This window comes from Pelodiscus sinensis, chromosome 20 (genome assembly GCF_049634645.1).
Source record: "Pelodiscus sinensis isolate JC-2024 chromosome 20, ASM4963464v1, whole genome shotgun sequence".
Lineage (NCBI taxonomy): Eukaryota > Metazoa > Chordata > Testudines > Trionychidae > Pelodiscus > Pelodiscus sinensis.
Genome location: NC_134730.1, coordinates 30345028 through 30360901, shown reverse-complemented (window position 1 = coordinate 30360901; position 15874 = coordinate 30345028). Strand labels below are relative to the sequence as shown.

Here is a 15874-nt window from a genome sequence, read left to right as displayed (position 1 = left end):
GCTACACGGGGTTCGAAGCAGCGGGGATTTAAAAATGGCGGCTCCCCGCTTATGCTAATGAAGCCCGGGAAATTCAAATCCCGGGCTTCATTAGCAAGTGCGGTATGCATACATTACCCCGCTAGTTCGAACTAGCGGGGTAGTGTAGACATACCCTGATTCACTAGGGGACTGGGGGGATTTTGGCCATGGGGCAGAGGGCAAGGGGTGTTTGGCCAGGAGGCAGGGAGGATTTGGTCAGAGGGCTGGGGACAGGGGACAGGCCGTGTCTGGCCAGGGGAGAGGTAAAGGGGGGGGGCATCTGGGCATGAGGAAGTGTGGGGGGACACTCACTTGTTTTCGCGCCATGCAGCAAGCAACGTGTAACACGCCTCCCACTGCTCCTATTCGCCAGTAGGAAGCCTGCAAGAAGGGTTGGTAGGGGAGGCCTGCAGGAATTTTCCCCTGAGGGAACAAATTAGCAGTACACAGGGAGCCATATTTGGTTCCTGGTTTCCCCTACTCCAGGGTGAAGGAAAATGCTGTAGTGCCAAGTTATTTTTAGCTCTGTTCCCTGCATGCCAGCTTCTCTCTCCCCACCCCAGCCCCGTCCCAATGCATGAAGTCGTCTTGCAGGGGCTGTAAAACTATAGCACCAGCGCTGGCTCCCTGTTGTGAGGGGAGTAAGGGAAGGCTGAGTTAGGGCTCCAGGAGAGCCGTATCTGGCTCCCTAGAGGGACATATTTGGCTCATGAACCATAGGTTGCTGACTGCCACAGTGTCAGCCTCCATTGCCTGAAATGATAGCTCTGTGACTTGTGAACTTCTCTGTTCCACTGTTCATCTCAGTGGGTATTTTCTTTTCCCTCTCCCCATGTCAGTAGTTGAGAGCTTGTGATTTTCACCAAGCATGTTCAATCTCAGATCCTCACCCTGGTGTTAGAATAATAGAATATTAGAACTCGAAGGGACATAGACAGGTCATCAAGACCAGTCCCCTGCACTCAAGGCAGGACCAAGCACTGTCTAGATCATTCTTGATAGATGTCTATCCAACCTACTCTTAAATATCTCCAGAGATGGAGATTCCACACTCTCTCTAGGCAGTTTATACTAGTGTTTAACCATCCTGACTGATAGGAAGTTTTTCCTAATGTCTAACCTAAACCTCCCTTACTGCAATTTAAGCCCGTTGCTTCTCGTGCTGTTCTCAGAGGCCAAGGAGAACAATTTTTCTCCCTCCTCCTTGTAACATCCTTTTAGATACTTGAAAACTGCTATCATGTATCCCTTCTCTTTTCTGTATAAGCCCAATTCTTTCAGTCTTTTCTCATGGGTCATGTTTTCTAGACCTTTAATCGTTTTTGTTGCTTTTCTCTGGACCCTCTCCAATTTCTCCACATCTTCCTTGAAATTTGGTGCCCAGAACTGGACACAATACTCCAGTTGAAGCTTAATGCTCAGGACCCTGATGAAAGGAAGAAAGGGGAGTAGCAAAATACACACTCAAACTTAAGAAAAGCAGACTTTGACTCCCTCAGGGAACTGGTAGGCAGGATCCTCTGGGATGCTAACATGAGGGGAAAGGAGTCCAGAAGAGCTGGCAGTATTTTAATGAAGCCTTATTGAAGGCACAGGAACAAACCATCACAATGCACAGTAAGAAAAGCAAATATGGTGAGCTTAAACACAAAAAAGAAGCTTACAAGAAGTGGACATTTGGACACATAACTAGGGAAGAGTATAAATATATTGCTCGAGCACATAGGGGTGTAATCAGGAAGGCCAAAGCACAACTGGAATTGCAGCTAGAAAGGGATGCGAAGGGAAACAAACAAGGTTTCTAGAGGCATTTTAGCAATAAGAGGATGATCAGGGAAGGTGTGGGATCTTTAGTGAATAAAGGGAGGTAACCTGGTGATAGATAATGTGGGGAAAGCTGAAATACTCAGTGCTTTTCCCCCCTCTGTGGGAAGCCCTCAGTGGAGTGAGAACAGGTTAAGAATTATTTAGAAAATGTGGATGTGCACAATTGCGTAGGTCTGGATTTAATGCATCTGAGGGTGCTGAGGGAGTTGGCAAATGTCATTGCAGAGCCATTGGCCATTATCTTTGAAAACTCATGGAGGTCCCAGATGATTGAAAACAGGCAAATGTAGTCCCCATCTTTAAGAAAGGGAAGAAGCACAATTCAGGGAACTATACACTCATCAGCCTCACCTCAATCCCCAGAAAAATCATGGAGTCTATTTTGAAGCACTTGGAAGACAGAAAAGTGATCAGGAATAGTCAACATGGATTCACCAAGGGCAAGTCATTCCTGACTAACCTGACTGCCCTCTATGACGAGGTAACTGGCTCTGTGGACATGGGGAAGTTGGTGGATATGATATACGTTGACTTTAGCAAGGCTTTTTATACAGTTTCCCACAGTATTCTTGCCAGCAAGTTAAGGAAATATGGATTGGATAATTGGACTGTAAGGTGGATAGAAAGCTTGCTAGATTGTCAGGCCCAACGGGAAGTGATCAACATCTTGATGTCTGGTTGGCAGTTGGTTTCAAGTGGAGTACCCCAAGGGTCAGTTCCAGGGCGGATTTTGTTCAGCATCTTTATTAACGACCTGGAGAAGAGGATGGATTGTACCCTCAGCAAATTTGGGGTAGATATGTTTGGTTCCTGGTAAGGGAAGAGGTAGATATGTTGGCGGGCAGGGATAGGGTCCAGAGTGACCTAGACAAATTGAAGGATTGGGCCAAAAGAAATCTGATGAGGTTCAACAAGGACAAGTGCAGAGTCCTGCCTTTGGGACAGAAGACTACCAAGCACTGTTACAGGCTGGGGACTGACTGGCTAAGCAGCAGTTCAGCAGAAAAAGACCTGGGGATTACAGTGAATAAGAAACTGGATATGAGTCAAGAGTGTGCCCTTATAGTCAAGAAGGCGAATGGCATATTTGGGTGCATTAGGAGGAGCATTGCCAGTAAATCTAGAGAGGTGATTATCTCCCTTTATTCAGCACTGGTAAGGTCACATCTGGAATATTGTGTCCTGTTCTGCCCCCTCCCCATTATAGAAAGGATGTGGACGCAAGTGGAGAGGGTCCAGTGGAGGGCAACCAAAATGATTAGGGGGCTGGAGCACATGACCTATGAGGAGAGGCTGAGGGATCTGGGCTTATTTAGTCTGCAGAAGAGCAGAGTGAGAGGGGATTTGATTGCAAGCTTTAATTTTCTGAAGGAGGTTCCAAAGAGGATGGGGAGAGGCTGTTCTCAATAGTGACGAATGGCAGAACAAGGAGCAATGGAATTCAGTTACAGTGTGGGAGGTCTAGGTTGGATAGTAGGAAAAACTAGTTTACTAGGAAGGCGGTGAAGTACTGGAAAGGGTTACCTAGGGAGGTGGTGGAATCTCCACCCCTAGAGATTTTAAGTCCCAGTTTGGCAAAGCCTTGGCTGGGATGATTTAGTTAGCATTGGCCCTGCTTTGAGCAGGAGGTTGGACTTGATGACCTCCTGAGGTCTCTTCCAGAGTCTATGATTTGTCATAAAACAATCCTCAGTCCTCTTCACTGAAGGTCTATGAATTTCTGTTGGTTGATAGAGAAATCATCAGTAATACAAATATTGCTTTGGTATATTTGCAAAATGTAAATTTTAGGAGGACATTTAATAAAATCTGTTGCTTAGAATAAAATTGTTTTGAAATAGTTTTTTTGTGTTACATAATGTGATTTGTCCACTTGGTTTCTTAAAAAGAAAAAAGCTACTTTGTTTGAACAAGTACATGACTTACATACTTTGTGTAGGCTTGAAGGAGAGCTAACAACACTTAAAACCAGATGGGATTCTCATCTAGCTCAGATTTCCAAAGACACCGTTTCCAAAGACCTTCAAATTCAGTCCTTGCATGAGGAGAAGGTGAAGCTGAAGGCAGAGCTGGCCAGATTCCAGAAGGATATAGAAAGGTACTGAGATTGCTAAACCCTTGACTCCTGAATGGTTTTGTTTAGGGATAAGGATTTAGAGCAGATTTTTAAATGCTCTCATGATATGTCTACACTGTAGCTAGGAGTGAGCCTTCCAGCCCAGGTGGACAGACTGTCACTGAGGGCTCAAGCTAGCACTCTAAAAACTGTACTATGGATGTTGTAGCTCCAGTGAAGACACGAACTAGCCACCCCAGCTCAGACCCAGGCGGAGTCAGATGGGCTTGAGACCCTGAGGTGCAGCCCAAGCTGCAGCATCCACGTTGCTATTTTGAGCAGGCTAACTCAAGCCCCCACTATTGCAAGTCTGTCTCTCCACACTGGGAGGCTTGCTCCCACTGGCAGTGCAGGCATACTCCAAGTGATTGGATCTTCCCTTTGTGCCATTCAAATCCAATGAGCGTTTTGGCATCGATTTCAGTGGGAGCAGCATTTGGTCAGTGCTGAGTGCTCTGGAAAAGCCCACCTTTCAGTCTGATTCTTTTACTTTCCTTATCAACCTTATGTCCTGGTTCACCCAAACATCATTATAGTCCGTTCACAATGTCTCTTATTCTCTTTTTCTGCTATATTGCAGATGGAAGAAAAATCACAGCTGATTAGTACTTCAGTCATACTGGATTTTCTTTCTGTTGTTACTTCCTTCTTCATTTAACCACAGTCCTAGTGTCTTTCCCACAACCTAGGTTTTTTTCCCATGGACATAATTTCTTCTCATTTAATTTACCTATTCATCTAACAATTTTTTTGCCATTTTGAATTGATTTCTACAAGTTGATGTACTGTCCTTGAACACTATACGCCGATCACGTTATCTCTATAGTCCTTTTTTCCATTTTTTGTACAATCACAGTATTCATTTCAGCTGTACATTTAACTATCCTGTTTTGTGACTCATTAGCCTTTTCTCTGTGTCTCTGTGGTGGTACAATATCCTATAGGATCTTCCATCCTTCATTTACTACTATTCCCATTCATACGTCTGATTATGGGGCCGCCTGCACTAGTTCCTTTCATTTCTCCGATTGCTGTTTATGGAATTGATCAAACATTGTCTAACTACTTTTTGTAATTTTCTTCCTCGGTTTTGTAAATTCCCCAAATTGATTGGTATGTACTCCAGGAATTCCCCTTTACTAACAAGGCCCTAATTAGCTCCCCCTCTAAGTTAGTATAAAATCCAAAATTGCCTTTTCTCACATGGTCTTCTCCACTCTTTGAAATAAGAAGTTGTCTTGTGTAGAATTCAAAATGCTAGTTAATTACCTATTATTATATGTTTCAGAAATTATAATCTCCCTTTGGCACCAGAGCTTGAGACTTTGGACATAGTATGTTGCTTTCCCAGTTCGATGGTCTTAGTAGCTGAAATAGACATTCAGGGACCTGAAAAAATCACTCACCTTGGTCCTTTGTATCACAGGTATAGACAGCAACTATCTCTTGCAGCAGAGCGTGAGCTGATTCTGGAACGGGCTCAAGTGCAAGCAGAGCTGGACTGGCAGCAGCGCTATGAAAATGCTGAAAGAAATCAATATCAGAAATCTGAGGCTCTCATACAGAGCCTGTCAACAGCAAGGGACCAGGTCATTATCAGGTCAAATTGACTTTGGTGTGTACTGAGTGGCTTTATCAGCACAGGGGCTGGACTTGATGACTCTCAAGGTCCCTTCCAGTCCCACATCTCTGTGATTCTGCAGACTATTTACTTGGGTTTAAAATAATAAACAAGAAACTTGTCCAATGCCATAAGCACCTTAACATTATTAATAAAAGTCTCAGAGGGTAGCTGTGTTAGTCTGTAACCAAAAAAACCCTAAAAAAATTGGATGGTCCTGTAGCATCTTAGAGACTAACCAAAAATATAGATAGTATCATGAGCTTTTGTGGGCACAACCTACTTCTTCAGATGTCAAATATGGAGCAAGGGGCCCAGGGTATAAATATATAGCAGAAAAAGAGGGGCGAGGGCAAGGGAAAAAAACCTGTCAATTAAAGTGTCTATGCTAAATGAGGCTAGTGGCGCCCAATACTTAGCTTTTGATGTCATTTGGGTGTTGAATATAATGGCCCATCCAAGACATATCTTTGTTCATTGCTTGGGTGAATGTGTCACATATGCATATGAAGGCCAGTTCCGCAGACTAGCTGGTTCCTGAAATTACTTTGAAAGAGGATAGCCACTTTTAGATCCATTAATGAGTACCCCAATATGTTAGTGTTCCCCAATAGATTTCTGTGTGTTACCATTTCAAATATCTGATTTGTGTCCATTAATCCTTTATCGTAGAGATTGTCCAGTTTGGCCAATATATATGGCAGAGGGGCATTGCTGGCAATTGATGGCATAGATAACATTGGTGGATGTTCAGTTATATGAGCCTTTGATATGGTGACTTACGTGATTAGGGCCTTTGATGATGTTGCTTGTGTAGATGTGTGGACAGAGTTGGCACTGGAGTTGATTGCAGGAATGGGTTCCTGGATGAGTATAATTGAGGTATGCTGTGTGGTTATTGGAAATAATTTGTTTTAGGTTAGGGGGTCGTCAGTAGACGAGGATTGGCCTGTCGCCCCCACCCCTCCAAAGCCTGTGAGACTGAGGGATCATTTTCCAGTAAAAGTTGTAGATTGTTAATGATGTGCTTGACAGGTTTAAGTTGGGAGCTGTAGGTGATAAATAGTGGTGTTCTGTTATTTTGGTTTTTGGCCCTATCTTGAAGAAGCTGATGCTTGGGTACTCATCTGGCTCTAGTTTTTCACTTCCGCTAGTGGATATTTAAGTTTTAGGAATGCCTGATAGAGATCTTATAGGTGTTTGTCTCTGTCTGTGGGATGGGAGCAAATCCGGTTGTATCTTAGGAGCTGGCTGTAAATAGTTGATCAGGTAATGTGTCCTGGATGAAAGCTAGAGGCATGTAGGTAAGTATAATGGTAGGTAGTTGTTGAAATCCCTGTGGATTTTTTTCAAAGGTCTCCTTCCCATGGGTTCTATGATGAAGATGTTGTTCATATAGCATAAATAGAGTAAAGGTATTAGAGAGCGATGAATTCCACAGAGATTTCAACAACTTCCACCTACCATCAACCTCAGTCAGGACCAGTTCATACAAGAGAATCTAATTCCTTGAGACTACCATATAACTAAATGATAGCGTCATTTCCATCCCCTTATACTAGAAACCTACCAACCCTTATACTTATGTCCATGCCTCTAGCTTTTATCCAGAAACACATTACCCAATCAATTGTTTACAGCCTGCCCCTAAGATACAACCAGCTTTGCTCCAATCCTACAGATAGAGACAAACACCTACAGCAGTGTTTCTTAAGGGGCCCACGGATCTACTCTGAGAAACCTGCTAACTGGCCTCTTCAGTTTGTTTATTTACCAGTTCAGCAGCCACGGAGTCTTGTGGCTCCTCTTGGCTCCAATTCACCGTTTGTAGCCAACGGCAGCCGCAGGAAGCGGCGTGGGCCAGGCCATTGCTTCCTGCACTCCCTTTGGCTGCAAGTGGTGAACCGGAGCCAATGGGAACAGCAAAGCTCTGTGGCTGTGGAGATGGTAAGTAAACAAACTGGAGTGGCCAGTTAGCAGATTTCTCTTTAACTCATGTGATAAAGGCACATGGCTTTAGTCCTTAAGGTCTCAGGTTCCATTCCTCCTGCTGCTGAACAGGGTCTGTTGGCAAGGGCAGAGTGGATCCATAGACCACTTTGAGAAACACTGACCTACAGGAGCTCTATCAGGCATTCCTAAAATTTAAATATCCACCCATGGAAGTGGAAAAAACCAGATTGACAGAGCCAAATGAGTACCCAGATATTGCTGCTTCAAGATAGCCCAACAGAGAAAACCACTTTATCATCACCTCCAGCCCCCAACTTAAACCCCTCCAACACATTATCAACAATCTACAACCTATCCTGGAAGATGACTCCCCACTCTCACAAGCCTTGGAAGACAGCCCAATCCTCATTTACAGGCAACTGCCAAACCTCAAACAATTTTTTTCCGGTAACCATGCCGCATACTTCAGTCATACTCACCCAGGAACCCACCCCTGCAATCAACTCCAATTCCAACTCTGTCCACATGTCTCCACGAGCAACATCATCACAGGATCTAACCACATAAACCACCACATCCGAGGCTCATATAACTGCACATGGACCAAGGTGATCCATGCTATCAAGTGCCAGCAATGCCCCTCTGCCATGTATATTGGCCAAACTGGACAGTGTCTACGACAAAGGATTAATGGACACAAATCAGATACTCAAAATGGTAACACACAGGAACCTAAAACAACAATGAAAGGCCCTGTAGCACCTTAGAGACTAACCAAAAAATATAGATGATAACATGAGCTTTCATGGGCACAACCCACTTCCTTCACATTGCAGATACTGCAGTCTGATTCTTGTTTTAAAAAGTAAAACCGTAATCCTGGTGTTTTGTAATCTAAGTGCTTTATAGACATTGCTGAATGTCTGGGAGGCACATGATTATTCTTGTCACTTTTTCAGAGGTTAGGAAGTTGAGGCACAGGGAAGTTGAGTGATTTTTTTTTTTAGGTAACAGAAGGCTGTGGCAGAGCCAGAAATAGCATATAAGTTTCTTGATTTCCTGTTTTGTGATTGGACCAGAACCTCCCTTCTAATAGCTTTGCTCTCTCTGACTTGAGACACCATAACTTTGTGTTTTGTAGGTTACAGCTCAGCTACAAGAGAAGGATCAGAAGCTGTGTGAAATGGAGACACTTCTGTCTGCTTTGACCTTTGAAAGAGACCAAGCAGTGCAGGCACTTCAGAAACATGGTATATTGCCTGAAGGAGAGAACCAGGTTAGACAGGAGATTGACCGGTTGGTGACCACTGTGTTAGTCTTAAATGAATATTTTAAAAACACATGAAAGTGCAAAATATTTTTAGAATGCCTGTTGCTCTTTAAACATCCCAATTTCTGTCTCCTGTTAAGAGCTCCATTTTATTAATTCTCGGCAGGAAGTCCAATTTGTGGACATAGTGTTTGGTTACAAGTGACTTATGAGGGAAGATTGAGAGAGTTGGGTTTGTTTAATTTGGAATAGAGAAGAGAAAACAGACATAATGGCTTTGAAGTGTCCAAAAGGTTACAAATTGGGGGGAGAAAAAGTATTTTTCTTTTAACCTCTGTGGATAGGACAAGAAGCAATGGCCTTAAATTTCAGCAATGGAGATTTAGGATGAACATTAGGAAAAACTTCCTAACTGTCTGGGGGTATGTCTACACTAGCCACCCTAGTTAAAATATCCTGGGCTTTATTTGCATGTTCCCAGGCGCCGCCATTTTTAAATGCCCAGTAGTTCGAACTCCCTGCCCGCGGCTACATGCGGCACGGGCTAGGTAGTTCGAACTAAAGCCCCTAATTCAGACTACCGTTACTCCTCCTGCAATGAGGTGGCTAATGTAGGATATTTTAATCCCGGGCTTCATTTGCAAGTTTGAATGACTACATTAGCCACCCTAGTTCGACCTAGGGTGGCTAGTGTAGACATAACTTGGGTGGTTAAGCACTGGAATAAATTATCTAGAGAGATCATGGAATCTTCATCATTGGAGCTATTTAAGAGAAGGTTAGATAGGCATCTGTCAGGGATGATCTAGATGGTGCTTGGTCCTGCTGTGAGAGCAGGGGATTGGACTTGATGACCTCTCAAGGTCCCTTCCAGTTCTAAGGATGTTAAAGAGCAGTTATTTAGTAGTTGATATAATTTGTATCAACTACACGATTAGTCAATGAGGGGTCCTCTCTGCCGAACCTCAGCGGGGTAGCTCCTGGAACTGGCTTGAGCTGGGACTGAGGAGTCCCAGCTTGTGATGGCTCTGGACTGCTGTGCCTCTGCATTTTAAATGTAGTGAGAGGTCTTTAGAACGTAGAGGCACAGCGGTCCTGGACTGGCATGAGCCAAGACTGCTTGGTCCTGGGTTGCACCGGATTCAGTAGCCCATGTTCGCAGTGTCCTGGCCTGGCTATGGGCTGGGGCTATTCCAGCCTCTGTCCGCAACCAGCCCCAGCCACCGCAAACAGAGGCTGGCAGCAGCCCCTGCCCACGACCAGCCTGGGCCACCATGAAAGGAGCTGCTTGGCAGCAGCAGCCCCTCTGCAATGGGGGGCTCGGCTCCCCACTGGGACCCCTGTGAACAGGGGCTGCTGCCGAAGCAGCATCCCCTATCCCCCCTGCTGCCTCATATAGAAGCAGCAAGGAGGAGGGGAAAGTGAGTAGACAACTACTCACATCCCTAATTCTAGTGTTCTGTGCTTCTATGATGGCACTCTTGGCTTAAACATTGGTAGGGCTGGGCCCACTTTCCAGAATATTGCTGGAGGGTTGCACCTTGTGAGCCAATGTAGCCTAGTGAGTCTTTGCTGAATTTTCCCTACATCATAGAAGTATAGGCCTGGAAGTGACCTCAGAAGTCATCTAATTCAGACTCCTGCATTCAAGGCAGGGCTATGTAATAACTAGATCAGAGGTCTCTCAGTCCCAGCCTACAGGCATGCCCAGCTGGAGCAGTTTTGCAATCTAGCACATCAGTACTGGTGGGCCGGGGTGGGGGGCAGACTTGTATGTACCAAGCCTCGCCCCTTTCTGCCACCACTTTGCCCTCCCTGCTATGGCATCCAGTCCCTAATGGGACCTGGCACAGGGTGGGAGCAGTGGTCACCCTCCCCCCCACCTTCCCCCTTTCCCTGCAGTAGCAGGAGCTATGGGGAAGCAGAGCTACTGGATCTGCCAAGTACTCTCCACCTCCTGCTGCTGAGTGGAATGCAGGGGGAAACCAATTGCTGCTGCCACACTGCACCAGCCCCCCTACCCCAGATAATTTCTGGGGTCACGTCCCTCATAGGGTGCCATGGGCGTGGTGTTGGTGGGAAGGGATGGAGCTTGGGTGAAAGGAACAGACAGCTCCTCCTGACCCGCAGCCCACTAGTATTCCTAGGCTAGGAGTTTGAGACTCCTGAACTAGACCATTCCTAACAGAAATGTGCTCTCTATTTCCCCCCCCCCCCCACTCAGGTGTGGAATAAATGTTATTATATGCACCAAGATGTGTAGATGTGCACCCCCAGTAGAAACACATGCTGCCAGTTGTGGGTGCTGTGGGCACTCTGCCAATCAGTTGGGTGGCACTTGACTCTCACCCAGGCGGCTGCCGAAGCACACGGCTTTACAAGGAACACAGCCAGGCAACTGTTTATCTAATCTGGTTTTATAAACTGTCAGTGATGGAGATTCCATAATCTCTCTAGGCAGTTTGTTCCTGTACATAACTACCCGTACACAAAGTCCAAACTACACCTTTCTAGGTGCAATTTAAGCCCATTGTTTCTTGTCCTATCCTCAGAGGTTATGAAGAATATTTTTTTCCCTCTTCCTTTTATGTACTTCATGTCCTGCCCTTCCCCGCAGTCTTTTCTTCTCAAGACTAAATAAACCCATTTTTTTCAGTATTTCCTCATAGGTCCTGTTTTTCTAGATCTTTAATAGTTTTTATTGCTCTCTTCTGGACTTTCTCCAATTTGTCCACACCTTTCCTGGCAGGTCATGCCCAAAACTAGACACGATATTCCACAGGAGACCTAATCAGCATGGGGTAGAATGCAAGAATTACTACTTACGCATTGCTTACAATACTCCCGCAGAATGATGTTCACTTTCACGCAACAGTGTTAAATTGTTGATTCATATTTAGTTTGTGATCCATTCTAACCTGCAGATCCCTTTCTACTCCTTCCTAGTCAGTCATTTCCCATTTTGTACATGCACAACTGATTGTTCCTTCCTTAAACGGAGTCCTTTGCATCTGTCCTTATTGAATTTCATCCTATGTACATCAGACTATTTCTCCAGTATGTTCCAAGTATTTTTAATTTTAATCCTCTTCTCCATGGCACTTGCAACCCCTCCCAGTATGGTACCATATAAGTAAACTGTCTATCCTTGAGCAGTTTTGTGACTTCATGCTCCTGGCACGATGAAGGCGTGGCAGGTATTTTTCTCCTTCTAAGGGGCTTCACTCTAAGTTCCCTCTAGGGTGTGCGCCTGTGCAGACACAGACAAAGAATTTTAATCCCACCCACCTCCTTAGCAAAGCCACATGGCAGAGCTGGACCTACAGCCGGGGCCATGTGGGGCTGGCCAGCTGTTCCCAGGGTGGGCTGCATGGCAGTTGGCTGCTGGAGCTAGAGCCAGGGCTGCAGTGCGACTGCTCCTGGGGCCAGGGCCCCCTGCATCCCTGTCCCCTTCCTCCACACCTCTCTTCCCCCCCTCATTGTCCTTTGGCTCTCAGGGTATGTCTAGACTACAGGGTTTTGTCGACAGATACTGTCGACAAAGTTTCTGTTGACAAAGAGCGTCTAGACTACATTCAGTTCTGTCGACAAAGCAAGCCGCTTTATCGACATAACAGTGTGGACGCAAAGGACAGTGTAAATGCAATAATCCCTTCTGTCGACAGAACTCTGTCGATAAAAGGCGTTATTCCTCGTAGAATGAGGTTTACGTACGTCGACAAAACTGCTGAGTTTTGTCGACTTTATGTCGACATAACTCAAAGGCAGTGTGGACGCAGGTATAGTTTTGTTGACAAAAGTCCACTTTTGTCGACAAAACCCTGTAGTCGAGACACACCCTCAGAGCCCTCTGTCCCCTTAAGTCCCCATCTGGCTCCCTGCATGTTTCTACCTCACTCCCATCCCCCCTCCCTCTCCATACAAACCCTGGGGGCTGTCCTCTGCTCCAGGAAGGGAAAATATATAGTTAGCAGATTACTGGGTCTATCCATATTGATTAGAACTGCTCTGATACTGATGTTTATTCAGCATACATGGTATTCAGAGCAATGGTGGAACTGTATCTTGTATATCAGGGCTACTCAACTTTGGAAGCCCCATGGGCCACAGTGATACTCACAGCACATGCCAAGGGCTGCAACTTAAGTATGGTAGCATATATATGCAAATAGCTTATTTCACACTGACAGGGGGCATAAATATAAAGTACTTCCCCCAGCGCTCCCAGCACTGCCCCCCTGGGGGCTAGAAACACTGACACCCTGTACCCGGTCTGTTCTAGCCAGCCCATCTGCTTGCATCTTTCAGTGCTCACCCCACCTAGGAGATGCCTCACCATTGTGGAGCGTGTTCCCAGTGGAGGCCACCCATGGGCCGCATGTTGAGCCCTGTGTAAACCGAAACCACCCCGCAGGCCGCAAACAAACGACCCACAGGCCGCATGTTGAGTAGCCCTGTTATATATAATAGTAAGTAATGTATGGGGAAGAGGAAATACTGCAAATATGTCATAGCCTGCTTTGGGTTTCTTTACATAAAAAGATTGGGTCAGATCCACTTGTGCTACGCTTTGCCCCATTCTGGCAATGCCAGATAGCAGAGTTTAACCAGCTTGTGTAGAATTCCTCCAGCATCTTGATTGTGTAGAGTAGTATATTTTCTTCCACTATTTGATCTGAGGAAGTGGGTCTAGCCCACGAAAGCTCATCATCTAATAAACCATCTTGTTAGTCTTTAAAGTGCTACATTGTCCTGCATTTTGCTTTAGTATATCTAGGAGAGAGTTTCTCCCAATAATTCCCAACTGCTTTAATGGCCCATAGGAGCTATAGGCTGACAAGCACAAAGTCCTCTCTGTACCTCTTGCTCCATTCATCTGAAGAAGTGGGTTGTGCCCACAAAAACTCATGATACCATCTATATTTTTGTTAGTCTCTAAGGTGCCACAGGACCACTCGTTGTTTAAGTTGTTTTAAGATGCAAACCAAGGCCGCTACTGCTCTGAGACTTTTAAGAACAAATTCCTTTAGCACTTGGTTACTCTCCTTTGCCCTGGGGATTTGCCTTATCCTTGGCTGGCCCAAGGATTTCATAACAGTTCACTCACTTTTGCTTCTCCCTCATCCCATAACTTGCACTGGGTGCAGAAGAGACAGACACTGACTGAAGCCAATATTTAAAGTCATGCACCTTGTTAATTATCCCTTATTTTAGTATTCTTTTTCCATAACATTTAAAAAAATATATATATTGGATATTTGTTAGTAACTGGTGGGCGCCACTGTGGCACGCATCCAAACAAGTACACATGACCTCAATATTGGTACACAAGACAAAACTCACTCTTCTCATGGATGGAAAATCATAGAGGGAACCCTGGCTTCACGACAAGACTCCAGTTGTAGAGGGCTCTGCTAGTTGGACCTCTGGGCCCCACTAACATTTTTACAAGAAATATTCCTTTTGAGGAAGAATGTGGTATATTTTTCTCAATTTATTTCTTCAGTTAGCTAAAAAAGCAGATTATAAATTAAGGTTAGTTTTTGTGTTAGGTAAATAATATGGTTTGAAAATTTGTTGTGAACAAAGTGGTTGGCTCCTTCCCAGCCCCTTTCTCATATCCTGTACTTCTAATCTCATATTCATATGGCATTGTGGCTGTCCTTGAAGGACTGTGTATTTCCTGTTCCTTCTTGAAGTAAAATGGCCCTTTAGTTTTTGCAAAATCATTCTTGGTGTCTTCGGTCCTTTAAGATTGTAGTCCACAGAAACTTGGCTTTGGCCAGCTCATATATGACCAGAAATATAAAGCAGGGAAATAAATAGTGTGTAGAAAAAGACTTAGTTTCTTGTTTGAATATTACAGTGGAAGGAATTATAGTGTTTAGGGAACAATTTCTGCCTTTGAAAGAAATTAAATTCTGTTGGAAATACTAAAAAATAACTATTTTATAAGCTTCAGGGTGATGAAGTAGATAGAAATATCATCCCACTTCTGTAGGTACCTGTTAAGGGACAGGCTTGTCATAGTCTTTCCATAATTATGCCACCTATGACAGATTTAAAATGTTGAGAATCCCAGATTGAGAGCACAGAAGGAAAAATTGAAAATCTGAAAATATACCAGAGGAAAATATTTTTGTGGTTGCTATATTCTAAATGGGGAATCACACAATAAAGAGTGTTTCACCAGTGCTTAAAATTATGCTGTAAACTAGCACATTTGCACAGCGTTACTTAGACCCTTTTGCTTAATTTTTTTTTTTTTGGAAAATAAAAGAAAAATATACAGGCAGTCCCCGACTTACGCGGATCCGACTTATGCCACTGCGGATTTGCTCCCTGTGTCCCTGGTCTGCTGGGGGGGGCGCAGCTAGTGTGCCCCCCCAGCAGACCAGGCTTTTGTTGTGGACCCTGGGGCAGAGCAGCTGGGGCGCTGCCAGTTGGTCCTGCAGCGCCGCTCTGGGAACTATTGGACCAACCTGGCAGCACCTCAGCTGCTCTGCCCCAGGTCCTGATTCAGCCGCTGCTGGTCAGTTTCAGCAGCGGCTGAATCAGGACGCCTGGGGCAGAGCAGCTGGGGTGCTGTTGGGTTGGTCCAATAGCACCGAGGAGCGGCGCTACTGGAGCAACCCAGCAGCACCCCAGCTGCTCTGCCCCAGGCGTCCCCAAGTCAGCCGCTGCTGAAACTGACCAGCGCTGACTACAGGAAGCCCAAGGCACAGTTGCTCTGCCCCGGGCTTCCTGGAATCAGCTGCTGATCAGTTTCAGCAGCAGCTGACTTGGGGACTTGGGGTTCTTAAGTTGAATCTGTATGTAAGTCAGAACTGGCGGTCAGTTTCAGCAGCGGCTGAATCTGGACGCCAGTTCCGACTTACATACAGATTCAACTTAAGAACAAACCTATAGTCCCTATCTTGTACGTAACCCGGGGACTGCCTGTACATGCTTTATGCAAATGATTGTATTTTTCAGAATTGCAGTGTTATTTTAAGGAAATTAATTTTATTTAGGATTTCTTAAAAAGGGATTGTTACATTTTTTTCCGTTTTTAATTTATTTTAGT

General features: G+C 45.0%; 1 protein-coding gene and 1 long non-coding RNA gene across 7 annotated transcripts in view; one reads left to right on the top strand and one right to left on the bottom strand.

The window, feature by feature from the left end:
* The window catches only part of CCDC57 (coiled-coil domain containing 57), a 101533-nt gene that overhangs the window by 41028 nt on the left and 44631 nt on the right, over positions 1-15874 (top strand). For all 3 annotated transcript variants that reach the window (XM_075904235.1, XM_075904234.1, XM_075904236.1), the window contains exons 8-10: positions 3788-3946; positions 5391-5553; positions 8680-8814. In XM_075904235.1, coding sequence (XP_075760350.1) covers positions 3788-3946; positions 5391-5553; positions 8680-8814 — 457 coding nt within the window. The remainder of the gene's footprint in view (positions 1-3787; positions 3947-5390; positions 5554-8679; positions 8815-15874) is intronic.
* Positions 3431-15874, bottom strand: part of LOC112543743 (uncharacterized) — a 72706-nt gene continuing 60262 nt past the window's right edge. For all 4 annotated transcript variants that reach the window (XR_012896948.1, XR_012896947.1, XR_012896949.1 and 1 more), the window contains 2 exons: positions 5371-5488; positions 3431-3568 (listed from right to left, as the gene is read on the bottom strand). This is a non-coding gene — a long non-coding RNA (uncharacterized LOC112543743). The remainder of the gene's footprint in view (positions 3569-5370; positions 5489-15874) is intronic.